The sequence below is a fragment of the Ascaphus truei genome, chromosome 4, assembly GCF_040206685.1.
Source record: "Ascaphus truei isolate aAscTru1 chromosome 4, aAscTru1.hap1, whole genome shotgun sequence".
In the NCBI taxonomy this organism is placed as follows: domain Eukaryota; kingdom Metazoa; phylum Chordata; class Amphibia; order Anura; family Ascaphidae; genus Ascaphus; species Ascaphus truei.
The window spans coordinates 7,468,320-7,486,494 of NC_134486.1; the positions used below are offsets into that span (position 1 = coordinate 7,468,320).

Consider the following 18,175-nt stretch of genomic DNA (forward strand, 5'->3'; position numbering starts at 1 on the left):
CCCCACGCAACTCCTTCTACCCCACGCATCACCTTCTACCCCACGCAACTCCTTCTACCCCACGCACCTCCTTCTACCCCACGCACCTCCTCCTACCCCACGCACCTCCTTCTACCCCACGCACCTCCTCCTACCCCACGCACCACCTCCTACCCCACGCACCTCCTCCTACCCCACGCACCTCTTTCTACCCCACGCACCACCTTCTACCCCACGCACCACCTTCTACCCCACGCACCTCCTCCTACCCCACGCACCTCCTTCTACCCCACACACCTCCTTCTACCCCACGCACCTCCTCCTACCACACGCACCACCTCATACCCCACGCACCTCCTCCTACCCCACGCACCTCCTTCTGCCCCACGCTCCCCCTTCTGCCCCACGCACCTCCTACTACCCCATGCACCCCCTTCTACGCCACACACCTCCTTCTACCCCACGCATTTCCTTCTACCCCACACACCTCCTACTACCCCACGCACCCCCTTCTATCCCACACACCTCCTTCTACCCATGTACCTCCTTCTACCCATGTACCTCCTTCTACCCCACGCACATCCTTCTACCCCACGCACCTCCTTCTACCCCACACACCTTCTACCCCACACACCTCCTTCTACCCCACGCATCTCCTTCTACCCCATGTACCTCCTTCTACCCCACGCACCTCCTTCTACCCCACGCACCTCCTTCTACCCCACACACCTCCTCCTTCCCCACGCACCACCTTCTACCCCACGCACCACCTTCTACCCCACGCACCTCCTCCTACCCCACGCACCACCTTCTACCCCACGCACCACCTTCTACCCCACGCACCTCCTCCTACCCCACGCACCTCCTTCTACCCCACGCACCTCCTCCTACCCCACGCACCTCCTCCTACCCCACGCACCTCCTCCTACCCCACGCACCTCCTTCTACTCCACGCACCTCCTCCTTCCCCACGCACCACCTCCTACCCCACGCACCTCCTCCTACCCTACGCACCTCCTCCTACTCCACTCACCACCTCCTACCCCACGCACCTCCTTCTACCCCACGCACCTCCTCCTACCCCACGCACCTCCTTCTACCCTACGCACCTCTTTCTACCCCACGCACCACCTTCTACCCCACGCACCACCTTCTACCCCACGCACCTCCTCCTACCCCACGCACCTCCTTCTACCCCACACACCTCCTTCTACCCCACGCACCTCCTCCTACCACACGCACCACCTCATACCCCACGCACCTCCTCCTACCCCATGCACCCCCTTCTACGCCACACACCTCCTTCTACCCCACGCATTTCCTTCTACCCCACACACCTCCTACTACCCCACGCACCCCCTTCTATCCCACACACCTCCTTCTACCCATGTACCTCCTTCTACCCATGTACCTCCTTCTACCCCACGCACATCCTTCTACCCCACGCACCTCCTTCTACCCCACACACCTTCTACCCCACACACCTCCTTCTACCCCACGCATCTCCTTCTACGCCATGTACCTCCTTCTACCCCACGCACCTCCTTCTACCCCACGCACCTCCTTCTACCCCACACACCTCCTCCTTCCCCACGCACCACCTTCTACCCCACGCACCACCTTCTACCCCACGCACCTCCTCCTACCCCACGCACCACCTTCTACCCCACGCACCACCTTCTACCCCACGCACCTCCTCCTACCCCACGCACCTCCTTCTACCCCACGCACCTCCTCCTACCCCACGCACCTCCTCCTACCCCACGCACCTCCTTCTACTCCACGCACCTCCTCCTTCCCCACGCACCACCTCCTACCCCACGCACCTCCTCCTACCCTACGCACCTCCTCCTACTCCACTCACCACCTCCTACCCCACGCACCTCCTTCTACCCCACGCACCTCCTCCTACCCCACGCACCACCTCCTACCCCACGCACCTCCTTCTACCCCAAGCACCTCCTTCTAACCCACGCACCTCCTCATACCCCACGCACCTCCTACTACCCCATGCACCCCCTTCTACGCCACACACCTCCTTCTACCCCACGCATTTCCTTCTACCCCACACACCTCCTACTACCCCACGCACCCCCTTCTATCCCACACACCTCCTTCTACCCATGTACCTCCTTCTACCCCACGCACCTCCTTCTACCCCATGCACCTCCTTCTACCCCACACTCCTACCCCACACACCTCCTTCTACCCCACGCACCTCCTTCTACCCCATGTACCTCCTTCTACCCCACGCACATCCTTCTACCCCACGCACCACCTTCTACCCCACACACCTCCTCCTACCCCACGCACCCCCTTCTACGCCACGCACCTCCTTCTACCCCACGCACCTCCTTCTGCCCCACGCTCCCCCTTCTGCCCCACGCACCTCCTACAACCCCATGCACCCCCTTCTACGCCACACACCTCCTTCTACCCCACGCATTTCCTTCTACCCCACACACCTCCTACTACCCCACGCACCCCCTTCTATCCCACACACCTCCTTCTACCCATGTACCTCCTTCTACCCATGTACCTCCTTCTACCCCACGCACATCCTTCTACCCCACGCACCTCCTTCTACCCCACACACCTTCTACCCCACACACCTCCTTCTACCCCACGCATCTCCTTCTACCCCATGTACCTCCTTCTACCCCACGCACCTCCTTCTACCCCACGCACCTCCTTCTACCCCACACACCTCCTCCTTCCCCACGCACCACCTTCTACCCCACGCACCACCTTCTACCCCACGCACCTCCTCCTACCCCACGCACCACCTTCTACCCCACGCACCACCTTCTACCCCACGCACCTCCTCCTACCCCACGCACCTCCTTCTACCCCACGCACCTCCTCCTACCCCACGCACCTCCTCCTACCCCACGCACCTCCTTCTACTCCACGCACCTCCTCCTTCCCCACGCACCACCTCCTACCCCACGCACCTCCTCCTACCCTACGCACCTCCTCCTACTCCACTCACCACCTCCTACCCCACGCACCTCCTTCTACCCCACGCACCTCCTCCTACCCCACGCACCTCCTTCTACCCCACGCACCTCCTTCTACCCCAAGCACCTCCTTCTAACCCACGCACCTCCTCATACCCCACGCACCTCCTCCTACCCCACGCACCTCCTTCTGCCCCACGCTCCCCCTTCTGCCCCACGCACCTCCTACTACCCCATGCACCCCCTTCTACGCCACACACCTCCTTCTACCCCACGCATTTCCTTCTACCCCACACACCTCCTACTACCCCACGCACCCCCTTCTATCCCACACACCTCCTTCTACCCATGTACCTCCTTCTACCCCACGCACCTCCTTCTACCCCATGCACCTCCTTCTACCCCACACACCTTCTACCCCACACACCTCCTTCTACCCCACGCACCTCCTTCTACCCCATGTACCTCCTTCTACCCCACGCACATCCTTCTACCCCACGCACCACCTTCTACCCCACACACCTCCTCCTACCCCACGCACCCCCTTCTACGCCACGCACCTCCTTCTACCCCACGCACCTCCTTCTACCCCACGCACCTCCTTCTACCCCACGCACCTCCTTCTACCCCACGCACCTCCTTCTGCCCCACGCACCTCCTTCTACCGCACACACCTTCTACCCCACGCACCTCTTTCTACCCCACACACCTCCTTCTACCCCACGCACCTCCTTCTACCCCATGCACCTCCTTCTACCCCACGCACCTCCTTCTACCCCACACACCTCCTCCACGCACCTCCTTCTACCCCACGCACCTCCTTCTACCCCACGCACCTCCTTCTACCCCACGCACCTCCTTCTACCCCACACACCTCCTTCTACCCCACGCACCTCCTTCTACCCCACGCATCTCCTTCTACCCCACGCATCTCCTTCTACCCCACGCACCTCCTCCTACCCCACGCACCTCCTTCTACCCCACGCACCTCCTTCTACCCCACGCATCTCCTTCTACCCCACGCATCTCCTTCTACCCCACGCACCTCCTTCTACCCCACGCACCTCCTTCTACCCCACGCATCTCCTTCTACCCCACGCACCTCCTTCTACCCCACGCACTTCCTTATACCCCACGCATCTCCTTCTACCCCACGTACCTTCTTCTACCCCACGCACCTCCTTCTATGCCACACACCTCCTCCTACTCCACTCACCTCCTCCTACCCCACGCACCTCCTCCTTCCCCACGCACCACCTTCTACCCCACGCACCACCTTCTACCCCACGCACCTCCTCCTACCCCACGCACCACCTTCTACCCCACGCACCACCTTCTACCCCACGCACCTCCTCCTACCCCACGCACCTCCTTCTACCCCACGCACCTCCTCCTACCCCACGCACCTCCTTCTACCCCACGCACCTCCTTCTACCCCACGCACCTCCTCCTTCCCCACGCACCACCTCCTACCCCACGCACCTCCTCCTACCCCACGCACCTCCTCCTACTCCACTCACCACCTCCTACCCCACGCCCCTCCTTCTACCCCACGCACCTCCTCCTACCCCACGCACCTCCTTCTACCCCACGCACCTCCTTCTACCCCACGCACCTCCTTCTAACCCACGCACCTCCTTCTACCCCACGCACCTCCTCCTACCCCACGTACCTCCTCCTACCCCACGCACCACCTCCTACCCCACGCACCACCTCCTACCCCACGCACCTCCTTCTACCCCACGCACCTCCTTCTACCCCACGCACCTCTTTCTACCCCACGCACCTCCTCCTACCCCACGCACCACCTCCTACCCCACGCACCTCCTCCTACACCACGCACCTCCTCCTACCCCACGCACCACCTCCTACCCCACGCACCTCCTCCTACCCCACGCATCTCCTTCTACCCCACGCACCTCCTTCTACCCCACGCACCTCCTTCTACCCCACGCACCTCCTTCTACCCCACGCATCTCCTTCTACCCCACGCACTTCCTTCTACCCCACGCACCTCCTTCTACCCCACACACCTCCTTCTACCCCACGCACCTCCTTCTACCCACAAACCTCCTTCTACCCCACGCATCTCCTTCTACCCCACGCACTTCCTTCTACCCCACGCACCTCCTTCTACCCCACGCACCTTCTCCTACCCCACGCACCTCCTTCTACCCCACACACCTCCTTCTACCCCACGCATCTCCTTCTACCCCACGCACTTCCTTCTACCCCACGCACCTCCTTCTACCCCACACACCTCCATCTACCCGACACACTTCCTTCTACCCCACACACCTCCTACCCCACGCACTGCCTTCTACCCCACGCATCATCTTCTACCCCACGCACCTCCTTCTACCCCACGCACCTCCTTCTGCCCAACGCACCTCCTTCTACCCCACGCATCTCCTTCTACCCCACACACCTCCATCTACCCGACACACTTCCTTCTAACCCACACACCTCCTTCTACCCCACGCACCGCCTTCTACCCCACACATCATCTTCTACCCCACGCACCTCCTTCTACCCCACGCACCTCCTTCTGCCCCACACACCTCCTTCTACCCCACGCATCTCCTTCTACCCCACACACCTCCATCTACCCGACACACTTCCTTCTACCCCACGCACCTCCTCCTACCCCACACACCTCCTACCCCACGCACCTCCTTCTACCCCACACACCCCCATCTACCCTACACACTTCCTTCTACCCCACACACCTCCTACCCCACGCACCGCCTTCTACCCCACGCATCATCTTCTACCCCACGCACCTCCTTCTACCCCACGCACCTCCTTCTGCCCCATGCCCAGATCCCCACCTAATGCCCCACCTTCTGCCGTGAGCCCCACATTCTGCCCTGAGCTCTACCTAATTGCTCGAGCTCCGCCTTCTGCCCCATTACCGTATGGTAATTCTGTTTGTTGCACTTATTGTATAGAAATGTCCTGTACTCCTATTGTGTGTTTTGTAAAGTGCCGGTGGATCTAAGTGAAGACAAGAAAAACAATCAGTACATAATAAAATCTAAAATATATAAAAGACCCTAAATAGATATACATTCTTCAGTGCTTCATAAAATATATATATGTGGTGTTATAACATAAATGGACATAAAAAACATGTATCAAATATAGATATATATATAAAAAATATGTATAAATATATATATATATATATATAAATATATCCCTATATTAAAAAATAGTCCGCAGTACAAAAACACACATATATATATATATATGAAGATCAGTGCAGAAAAGAAACCAGATCAATATCAATATTAAGACCCCCTGGTTTAAGTGTACGCAGTTTGTGTATCCACAAGGTTTCTTTTTGGGGATTCTCCTGAATACGATTGCCTCCTCTCCAATGTAAGGTGACCGTATCTATGCCTAGATAGCTTAGCCCCTCCGGGTTTGAGTCATGGAACTTTTTAAAGTGTAAAGGTACACTGTGATTTTCCAGCCCATTCACAATGTTTCTAATGTGTTCCAGAACCCTCACCGGGAGGAGGGGTCCAATTGTGCGGCCCACATACTGTAGGCCGCACGGGCATTGTAGTAAATAAATAACAGATGTGCTTTTACAATTAATACAATTATCAATTTTAAATACTTCTTTAGTCACGTAGGAGGTGAAACAATCAGCCTTACTTAAACAGAATTTTCAGGCTTTGCAGCCTGTACACTTAAAAAAGCCTTCAGGTTTTTGGCCTAACCATGTACCATTAGTGGGTGGAGGTTTAAGCATACTTGGAGCAATTCTATCTTTGATATTGCGTGCCTTGGTAAAAACAACCTGGGCACGGTCTGGTAACAGACTTTTTTGGGGAAAGGATGTGACGTCATCCAAAGGGAGTCACATGGTGTAAAACAACCAATCAGATTGGGGATTTAGTTCCCACAGTCTGATTGGCTCAAGTACCATGTGACGGCAGCCATGTTGCTTTTGATGACGTCATGTTAAAGGGAAAGGAAGCACAGCCCTTCTGATTGGCTGGCTTCATTTCCTTGACATGACGTCACCCCAAAAAAAAAGACAAGGCACATGGTTTTAACTGGCCAATCAGAGCCGTGTGAACCATGTTGTCGAAAATGTGACGTCATAGGCCTACAAAAGCCTATGCAGCCTAATTTGACGGCAAGAAGCCGAGGAGGGAGGACCTCCTCCTCCTATTGGATTACAAGGTTGTGCCTACCGAAGATGGAAGGAGATACAGATGATGAAGAAGACCCACAAAGACCCCAGAAGACCCCGAAATTAGATTACAAATGACAGATGAAGAAAAAGAAAGAAGAAAAGGACTTTTAATTTTTTTTTACCTGTGGCCTGTTGCTGTTTGGGTTCGTGTATTGGTTCGAGAGCTTGCGGTGTCCCCAGGAATCGGAGGGTGAAGACATCTAAAGGTAAGGAAAAACATGGAATGTATGTTATTTTTCTTTTACAGGTTTTTTTTTAATTTTATAGTTATACATACATACAGGGGGCAAGCAATGGTTGTTTTTACCTTTCCAGGTGTGCTAGCAAGCAGTGATTGCTGGGCTACAAGTTCCAAGTGGGATTTTGTGGAGAAAGTCTTGTCAGATTTTGCCTAGATAGTCGGGGTCCAGAGTTGCTGGATACCCCAAAAATGTACCCGGGAATCAGGTCGGAATCCCGGATACATATAGGCACAATGCTCCGGTCAAAATCCCTTCTTGAAAATGCTTGCACGACTCACCGCTAGGACTCCCTGCTTCAGCACAGACCAGAAAGGTAAATGGGGCATAGGTGTGTGAGATATCCCTAGTAAAGGGGGGGATCCCCAGTTAATGCCCAAGTATAGAGGTTCTGGGGGTACTAAGTCAGTTTTATTGTGTGTGGGGCTAGTAAGAATGAAAATGCAGGTTCTTATTTTATTCCCCATAACCAAAAGACTTAGGAAAGTATAAAGTATATTTTATTGAACAGTGTGTTTAAAATACATATGCTTGTGCGCTGTGTCACGGGAGAACAGTACTTTTACACCAAAACCACCGGATCACCAGCACCAGGCAGGACAAAGTTTTTTTTTTTTTATATAACTTAAATTTTTATTAGTTTTCACAATGTTACAATACATGCGTACATACAATATTTGTAATGATTTTCAACATTGAACACCGTGTAACTCCCATTTTCTAGTGAAATAATAATACATCATAACACTCCCTATGCGGGAGGGGGTTGGGGAGGGAGAGGGGGGTGGGGGGGTGACACCTCTTCTGCATGCTTCTTTTCCTTGGGTCACCGCCTCACCTTGTATCTCACCCTGTATACGACCCTCTGTATTCCTACTCGGGTCGCTTAGATTAACTACAATCTAACCCTCCTTCCGCCTCCTACATCAAAGGAGGACGCACTTGCCACTATTAGAGCCAGATTGTGGACCTGTCCACCCCTGGGATGTCTGTTTGGTCTAGCCACGGTGCAGGACAAAGTTTGTGAATACAATGGGGTTTATTCTGGCACGCCAGCAGACAAAACAAAGATGCACAAAACATGATACCATATCAACTGGGGGGATGGGGAGCAGACTAGCCTCGCTAGGTACAGGGAGCCGCTTCAAGAAGGCTTGCCCTGTCCGCTTCTCGTCCAGGATATCAGAGTGCTGATCACACAGCAGCTACTCACATGTATCTCCAGCTGGTCACTGTCAATATCCACACTCCTTCACAGAATGTCTCTGGGACTCTCAGATGGTCTTCTGAGGGAATCTCCACACTCCTTCCCAGAGTGTCTCTCAGATGGTCCTCTGAGGGAATCTCCACACTCCTTCCCAGAGTGTCTCTCAGATGGTCCTCTGAGGGAATCTCCACACTCCTTCCCAGAGTGTCTCTCAGATGGTCCTCTGAGGGAATCTCCACACTCCTTCCCAGAGGGTCTCTCAGATGGTCCTCTGAGGGAATCTCCACACTCCTTCACAGAGTGTCTCTTAGTCTCTCAGATGGTCCTCTGAGAGAATCTCCACACTCCTTCCCAGAGTGCCTCTCGGTCTCTGTTAGCCTCTCTTGCTCTCAGATGCTCTCTGAAGGTAGATCTGATTCTCTGATCAGCAGCACCCCTTATATAGCCCTACGTGCTTAGAACCCATCCCCATCCCTGATTGTATACTCTTTCTCACTCATCAAATGTCTGTAACACCTCCACGATCCCAACCATTGTCTCAATACACATTTATCTACAAGAACCTCAGCTGATTAAATCAGAGTCCCCTCCATACAAATGTACACATAATCCAATTAACACTTTACAGGGCTGACTCCCAAAACACAGCACAATGCTTACACATAGATCACAAACACTTTACCTCATATTTCTTGCTCAACTAGACTTGGGGATTGCATTTGGAATACATTCTCACATACATAGTGCATTATACATTCCCTGTTCTCCCCCAGATATTAATTACATTTGATTGAAATAAGCCTTACATAGGTGGCCAAGTTACATGGATTTAGGGGTAGCTAGCTGGGCTTCATTGCAGTTTTATGACGATAGCAACCCCTACCGTCACACACGGTATAATGAGCTGGGACTTCCAAGTCCAAGGTTCTGAGAGACCGTTTGACTACCAAGCTTGGTGCCTCAGAGTATGCAAGAGGTGTGAAGAAAATTTGGGCAGGAGATTCAGGCTTGGGTATCCACATCCTGGGCTGAATGGAAAGTCCTCGGACTAACATTTGCTGAATAAATTTGCGATATTGAAGTCCGTGTGCCTGGATTTTGCCTTCTACATGTGAATCCCTGAGGACTCTGCAGGACTGTCCCTTCCATCCGTGAGCACCGGCACGTGATATCCTTATCAACCGGAAGTAAACGTGTGCCAGACAGCCTCTTGGATTTGACTCCCATTTGCCCCACAAGACTGATGAGCAGATTCTAAACGCCAGAACAGCAGCGGCAAATTTGAATGTACCAAATGATGCTCTTGGAGAAATAGAAGCGAGCCGACTTAAGAAATTTCAAGTCAAAATATTTTCTAAATCCCACTTTGTAGCGCCCAATTTCTGAGAATTGAACATAGCGGTCACGGCTAGGATTTCAAGATGATTTTAGTTCCAGGACTTTTGGAGCTACCTGTCACGGTAACTTATGACAAGCTTTAATATACAATAGGCCCTCCTGACCTATTAACATAGCAGATGGGCTCTGCGTTCTCATACCAGACCCAAAATACCATTCACAGTTTAATATCTTCACCTATTAAAATAATCAGTTCTGTTGGGCCCAGTGGGCTGATACTTGCCAGTTTTTCCTGTCGGAAGTGGCTCTCCAATGTGGCCAAGTTTCAGCCTCCTGCGACCCCCAGAACCGGAGATACACAAATGCAGGTTAAAACACTTTTAAAATACAGGATTCTTCCCTTTAAAAATGAATCTCTGCTTTTCACTCTTTCCCCATTGAAATCAACGGGCTCCGCCGCCATAGGTTTCAATGGGGCGCTCCGCCGTTGAAGTCAATGGGCTTCGCCGCCATAGACTTTCAATGGGGGAAGCTCCGCCACTGAAGTCTATGAGAAAAACACAAATCTTTACATTTGCCCACACTCTGTCTGGTTGTTCGGAGAGGGCTGGAAATGGACATGCATTCAAGCCGGAACCGTGGCTGCATGCGACCCAACTCCCAGCCCTCTGGTCCCTCCAGAACCGGAGATATGGGCTTACACTTTTTACCAATTCGGACTTAGCCGTTTTAACGTCACGCAGCTTTTTCCCCATTGGAATCAATGGCCGGCGCCGCCATAGACAATGCATGGGCGAGCGCCGCCATTGGATTCAATGGGACCTCCGCTCCGCCATTAAAGTCAATGGCAGGACCCTTGTTCATGAGTACGACCCTTTACGGGGGTCCCTCATTCCCGGACTCGATGGGGGTCGTGTGTGGGGGTTCCTAGGGGCTAGGGGCAAAAATAATTTTATTTCTGGGTACCCTAGAACCTAAGATTCCCACGCCAATTGTCATTGAACTTGAACCAAGTGATAAAGCTCTTTTCAAAGACATTGTATCCGCTTCTGCGGTTTTGCGGTTTGGATGGCTGCCAACCTGTTCCTGGAGGTCGACGTCGAGAAATCCCCATTGAAGTCAATGGCCCCATTGACTTACAATTGGAATCCGCCGCTCCTCCTCTCGGACGCCACCTGCTGGTCGTCGCTGGAAACAGGTCCAAAACCGCCAAATCTGCCATAGGAATGCTTAGAGCTGCAATGGTGGCCTATGGAAGGCTGCAAACTGGAGCCTGAAAAGGCGGAAAAAGGGAACAAAGGGCTATAATCACTGAATTAACATTAACCCCTTCCCTCCCGCATCAATCCCAGTGTATGTGTTGGTGCAAACACAGGGATGAGAACAATACATTTTTACAGGGGAATAAACAGTTGGATGCTGAAGCAATGTAAAAACACATTACTGGACCACAGTCCAGTTAACCCCTTGCTTCCAAAGTGAGAGCAGGGGGTGGCCAAATGGGGTGTAACCCCTTTAATACCAGGCCAAACCCCCTCTCCCATGACACTACCGTAAGTCGAGGTCAAGTTATTTCAAGTCCTCCGGAGCTGATACAGCGGTGGCGTCAGGAACTTCATGCCGATTTGAGTTCCAGGATATTTCGGACTAAGTCCCGGTCAACTAAAAATGTTGTTTTACATTCTATTTAAGCTAGGAAAGTCTCGTTTTTTAGCCCAGACCCCCAGTAAGTGTGTCTTTCCTATTTATTTTCTGTTCCATTGTGTGTACGCCTATTTTAAGTGAATAAATGACAATTTGTTTTACTAACTTGTTTTGCTCAGTGAATGATCCCAGTAAAAAGGTGTCAATTCCAGTTCTCCCGTGACACTATACAGAGAGATACATCTCACCGAATACATGTCTCTGATAAAGGGTTTTAGCAGTTACATTGCTGCACTTTACACGTTACTGTGAACACAAGATGGCATGTCTGTGACGGTAGGGGGTAACCAGGTGAAACGGGTGCTCACCAAACAGGACGGGCCGCGAGGCTGAGGTGGGGATATTGATAAACACCAACGTACAACCGCGTAACCGTGTCCGGAGAGCAGAGTGGTAGTCGTGTAGCCAGGTCAGAGTAGGAGAGGTCGGGATGGTCGTGATACTCGCCGTGGTCTAGGATAGGAGAATTCGGATAGTTGTTGAGCGTAGCCGGGGTCCAGGGAGTAGAGAAGGTGGGAGTCCAATATCAAGCTGAGGTCAAGGGGTCCGAGAATGTGGGGGTCCAGGTAAAAGCCGAGGTCAAGGGGTCCGAGAAGGTGGGGGTCCAGGTGCAAGGAGGCAAGATAAGAATGTTTAAGGTAAGAGACAAGGCAGCAGGATGCTTGAGGCAAGCACGATGTCACAAGGAGGAAGTTTATGCTCAGCCAACTGGCAGCAGGGCTGGCTGAGCATATAAAGGACAGATAACCAATGGCAGAGAAGCACAAGGCTGTGAGTAAGAACATGATCCGTAGGGGAGGTGGGTGCCTGCAGGTGTGGATTAATGTTAGCAGCGAGTCTAGTTGCAACCATGTGGTGCCTGTGCGTAGCTTGAGTGCGATACACATCACCCATGTTGTCACGGGGGCGGAGCCTGAGGCCGATACTTGCGGCGTCCCCCTGCCTGACAGCGCAGTGCTTGCGCGCAACTTCAGCCTGATGCGCGTTATCCGTGGCGTCGGGGACGTGTCAAGGGGATGGGGCCTAAGCCCGAACCTTACACCAGGCTCCTGTAGTAACCTGGTCTCACGTGACAATGTCTATGAATCAGTTTGTTTGTAGTTATTGCATTTTTATTAATAAAATCTTAGAGCACTCAGAACAATTTCTAAATGGTTCAAGATAAAACATAAAAATGAATACTAAATAAAATAAATGCAGCCTATAATAGTTGTAATTACTTCATAAGAGGGCAGTATCTGTCCATTAAGTTAACTCCTTCAGATAGTTAATATGGATTGAAATTATATTGTGTATTTTCATAAATTGAACCATGTTTTTTTTAAAAGAATTATCAGTACCGCTCCAGTCTGTTTTCATACTTTGTGCTGCTATAGAAATGAACGTACAGGTTTGCAGGCTATTTATTAAATAGTTTTCTCTCTACTGTCTCTCTGTTGCAGTGAAACCTGGGCGATGCCCCCTTATTATGGGGTGTCCGTGGCCTTTCCCAGATCCAAAGTGTGAGAGTGACAGTGACTGCCCTCGAAAACAGAAGTGCTGTAATGTCTGTGGAAAGAGCTGCAGGGACCCTGTCCCAGGTAACAACTTCTCCTTCCTGGTTGGTGTGTGCGGTGGGATACTTACTCTGTGTAATGAAAGAAATATAGTATACTACAGTCAGTCACACAGTTCAGGACACTGTCCTAAAGTGCTCTTGATAACCTGCAGACATGTTTACAAAACGTCTTACCCTTTTTGGTTGGTATAATGCATCTGTCTGTGCAGAACCTAATGGAGTTTGCCCCGTGAATGAGGTAAAGGAGGTTAAGAGCCTGCAGTGCGATTCTGTCTTCTGCAGCAGGGACGATGACTGTGCAGTGTACGAGAAGTGCTGCGTGTCTGGAGACCGCCAGCAGTGTGTGAAGCCTTCCTCAGGTAAGAAATACAATACTAACCCAATACCCAATACTATAGAGTATAACCAATACCTTGGCACACAGATGAACTCAACTAATTTTCATATAAATTGAATGGTATAATTATCATCATTTATTTGTTTGTCACTAACATATTCCGCAGCGCGGTACAATGTGGGAGGGAGAACAATAAAAATACAAACTGAGACAATAGTAAGGAGGTCCCTGTCCCTAGAACCTGCTCTGGCCCCGGGGGTCTGAGGAGAGGTTTTAAAATCACTACCATAGATGTTCATTCTTCGTCCAACTCCAGTTAAAGTAGCAATGACCCCATACACCTGTATGCTGTGTATACTATGCTATGTGTGTGTACTAATACTCTGAGACATGGCGGGGGCTGAGCTGCTCCCCTCCCAAACACCTGTATGCTGTGTATACTATGCTATGTGTCTGTACTAATACTCTGAGACATGGCGGGGGCTGAGCTGCTCCCCTCCCAAACACCTGTATGCTGTGTATACCATGCTATGTGTCTGTACTAATACTCTGAGACATGGCGGGGGCTGAGCTGCTCCCCTCCCAAACACCTGTATGCTGTGTATACCATGCTATGTGTCTGTACTAATACTCTGAGACATGGCGGGGCTGGGCTGCTCCCCTCCCAAACACCTGTATGCTGTGTATACTATGCTATGTGTCTGTACTAATACTCTGAGACATGGCGGGGGCTGAGCTGCTCCCCTCCCAAACACCTGTATGCTGTGTATACCATGCTATGTGTGTGTACTAATACTCTGAGACATGGCGGGGGCTGAGCTGCTCCCCTCCCAAACACCTGTATGCTGTGTATACCATGCTATGTGTGTGTACTAATACTCTGAGACATGGCGGGGGCTGAGCTGCTCCCCTCCCAAACACCTGTATGCTGTGTATACCATGCTATGTGTGTGTACTAATACTCTGAGACATGGCGGGGGCTGAGCTGCTCCCCTCCCAAACACCTGTATGCTGTATATACCATGCTATGTGTGTGTACTAATACTCTGAGACATGGCGGGGGCTGAGCTGCTCCCCTCCCAAACACCTGTATGCTGTGTATACCATGCTATGTGTGTGTACTAATACTATGAGACATGGCGAGGGCTGAACTGCTCCCCTCCCACACACCTGTATGCTGTATATACCATGCTATGTGTGTGTACTAATACTCTGAGACATGGCGGGGGCTGGGCTACTCCTCTCCCAAACACCTGTATGCTGTGTATACCATGCTATGTGTGTGTACTAATACTCTGAGACATGGCGGGGGCTTGGCTGTTCCCCTCCCAAACACCTGTATGCTGTGTATACCATGCTATGTGTGTGTACTAATACTCTGAGACATGGCGGGGGCTGGGCTGCTCCCCTCCCACACACCTGTATGCTGTGTATACCATGCTATGTGTGTACTAATACTCTGAGACATGGCGGGGTCTGAGCTGCTCCCCTCCCACACACCTGTATGCTGTGTATACCATGCTATGTGTGTGTACTAATACTCTGAGACATGGCGGGGGCTGAGCTGCTCCCCTCCCAAACACCTGTATGCTGTGTATACCATGCTATGTGTCTGTACTAATACTCTGAGACATGGCGGGGTCTGAGCTGCTCCCCTCCCAAACACCTGTATGCTGTGTATACCATGCTATGTGTCTGTACTAATACTCTGAGACATGGCGGGGGCTGGGCTGCTCCCCTCCCAAACACCTGTATGCTGTGTATACCATGCTATGTGTGTGTACTAATACTATGAGACATGGCGGGGGCTGAGCTGCTCCCCTCTCAAACACCTGCATGCTGTGTATACCATGCTATGTGTGTGTACTAATACTCTGAGACACGGCGGGGGCTGGGCTGCTCCCCTCCCAAACCCCTGTATGCTGTGTATACCATGCTATGTGTGTGTACTAATACTCTGAGACATGGCGGGGGCTGAGCTGCTCCCCTCCCAAACACCTGTATGCTGTATATACCATGCTATGTGTGTGTACTAATACTCTGAGACATGGCGGGGGCTGGGCTACTCCTCTCCCAAACACCTGTATGCTGTGTATACCATGCTATGTGTGTGTACTAATACTCTGAGACATGGCGGGGGCTTGGCTGTTCCCCTCCCAAACACCTGTATGCTGTGTATACCATGCTATGTGTGTGTACTAATACTCTGAGACATGGCGGGGGCTGGGCTGCTCCCCTCCCACACACCTGTATGCTGTGTATACCATGCTATGTGTGTACTAATACTCTGAGACATGGCGGGGTCTGAGCTGCTCCCCTCCCACACACCTGTATGCTGTGTATACCATGCTATGTGTGTGTACTAATACTCTGAGACATGGCGGGGGCTGAGCTGCTCCCCTCCCAAACACCTGTATGCTGTGTATACCATGCTATGTGTGTGTACTAATACTCTGAGACATGGCGGGGGCTGAGCTGCTCCCCTCCCAAACACCTGTATGCTGTGTATACCATGCTATGTGTGTGTACTAATACTCTGAGACATGGCGGGGGCTGAGCTGCTCCCCTCCCAAACACCTGTATGCTGTGTATACCATGCTATGTGTCTGTACTAATACTCTGAGACATGGCGGGGTCTGAGCTGCTCCCCTCCCAAACACCTGTATGCTGTGTATACCATGCTATGTGTGTGTACTAATACTATGAGACATGGCGGGGGCTGAGCTGCTCCCCTCTCAAACACCTGCATGCTGTGTATACCATGCTATGTGTGTGTACTAATACTCTGAGACATGGCGGAGCTGAGCTGCTCCCCTCCCAAATACCTGTATGCTGTGTATACCATGCTATGTGTGTACTAATACTCTGAGACATGGCGGAGCTGAGCTGCTCCCCTCCCAAACACCTGTATGCTGTGTATACCATGCTATGTGTGTGTACTAATACTCTGAGACATGGCGGGGGCTGGGCTGCTCCCCTCCCAAACACCTGTATGCTGTGTATACCATGCTATGTGTGTGTACTAATACTCTGAGACATGGCGGGGGCTGAGCTGCTCCGTGGCTCCGTCAGTAAGTCCCACGTGTCTCCTCCCCTGCCAGACGTATACAACGCTTGCCCTCCTTATGACCGAACGACCTGTTTAACTTCCAAACCGGGACCTGATGAATGTAGCAACGACGTCCAGTGTCCCAGCTCCAAGAAATGCTGCTGCTCCGAGTGTGGGAGGAAATGTGTGGCCCCTGTGCGAGGTAAGAGACCCTACCCTGAGCCCCACCTCCTACCCCACGCACCTCCTCCTACCCCACGCACCTCCTTCTACCCCACGCACCTCCTTCTACCCCACGCACCTCCTCCTACCCCACGCACCTCCTCCTACCCCACGCACCTCCTCCTACCCCACGCACCTCCTCCTACCCCACGCACCTCCTCCTACCACACGCACCTCCTCCTACCCCACGCACCTCCTCCTACCCCACGCACCTCCTCCTACCCCACGCACCTCCTCCTACCCCACGCACCTCCTCCTACTCCACGCACCTCCTCCTACCCCACGCACCTCCTCCTACCCCACGCACCTCCTCCTACCCCACGCACCTCCTCCTACCCCACGAACCTCCTTCTACCCCACGCACCTCCTCCTACCCCACGCACCTCCTCCTACCCCACGCACAGCCTTCTACCCCATGCACCACCTCCTACCCCACGCACCTCCTTCTACCCCACGCACCTCCTCCTACCCTACGCACCTCCTCCTACCCCACGCACCTCCTCCTACCCCACGCACCTCCTCCTACCCCACTTACCTCCTTCTACCCCACTCACCTCCTTCTACCCCACGCACCTCCTTCTACCCCACGCACACCAATCTACCCCACGCACCTCCTTCTACCCCACGCATCTCCTCCTACCCCACGCACCTCCTTCTACCCCACGCATCTCCTCCTACCCCACGCACTTCATTCTACCCCACGCACCTCCTGCCCCACGCACCTCCTTCTAACCCCACGCACCTCCTTCTACCCCATGCATCTCCTCCTACCCCACGCACCTCATTCTACCCCACGCACCTCCTTCTACCCCACGCACCTCCTTCTACCCCACGCACCTCCTCCTACCCCACGCACCTCCTCCTACCCCACTTACCTCCTTCTACCCCACTCACCTCCTTCTACCCCACGCACCTCCTTCTACCCCACGCACACCAATCTACCCCACGCACCTCCTTCTACCCCACGCACCTCCTCCTACCCCACGCACCTCCTTCTACCCCACGCATCTCCTCCTACCCCACGCACCTCATTCTACCCCACGCACCTCCTGCCCCACGCACCTCCTTCTAACCCCACGCACCTCCTTCTACCCCACGCATCTCCTCCTACCCCACGCACCTCATTCTACCCCACGCACCTCCTCCTACCCCACGTACCTCCTTCTACCCCACGCACCTCCTTCTACCCCACGCACCTCCTTCTACCCCACGCACCTCCTTCTACCCCACGCACCTCCTTCTACCCCACGCACCTCCTTCTACCCCACGCCCCTCCTTCTACCTCACGGACCTCCTTCCACCCCAATCACCTCCTCCTACCCCACGCACCTCCTTCCGCCCCACGCACCTCCTTCCGCCCCACGCACCA

General features: G+C 52.9%; 1 protein-coding gene across 2 annotated transcripts in view; it reads left to right on the plus strand.

The window, feature by feature from the left end:
- The window catches only part of LOC142492553 (uncharacterized), a 120,103-nt gene that overhangs the window by 75,110 nt on the left and 26,818 nt on the right, over nt 1-18,175 (plus strand). For both annotated transcript variants that reach the window (XM_075595252.1, XM_075595253.1), the window contains exons 9-11: nt 13,083-13,220; nt 13,408-13,557; nt 16,637-16,786. In XM_075595252.1, coding sequence (XP_075451367.1) covers nt 13,083-13,220; nt 13,408-13,557; nt 16,637-16,786 — 438 coding nt within the window. The remainder of the gene's footprint in view (nt 1-13,082; nt 13,221-13,407; nt 13,558-16,636; nt 16,787-18,175) is intronic.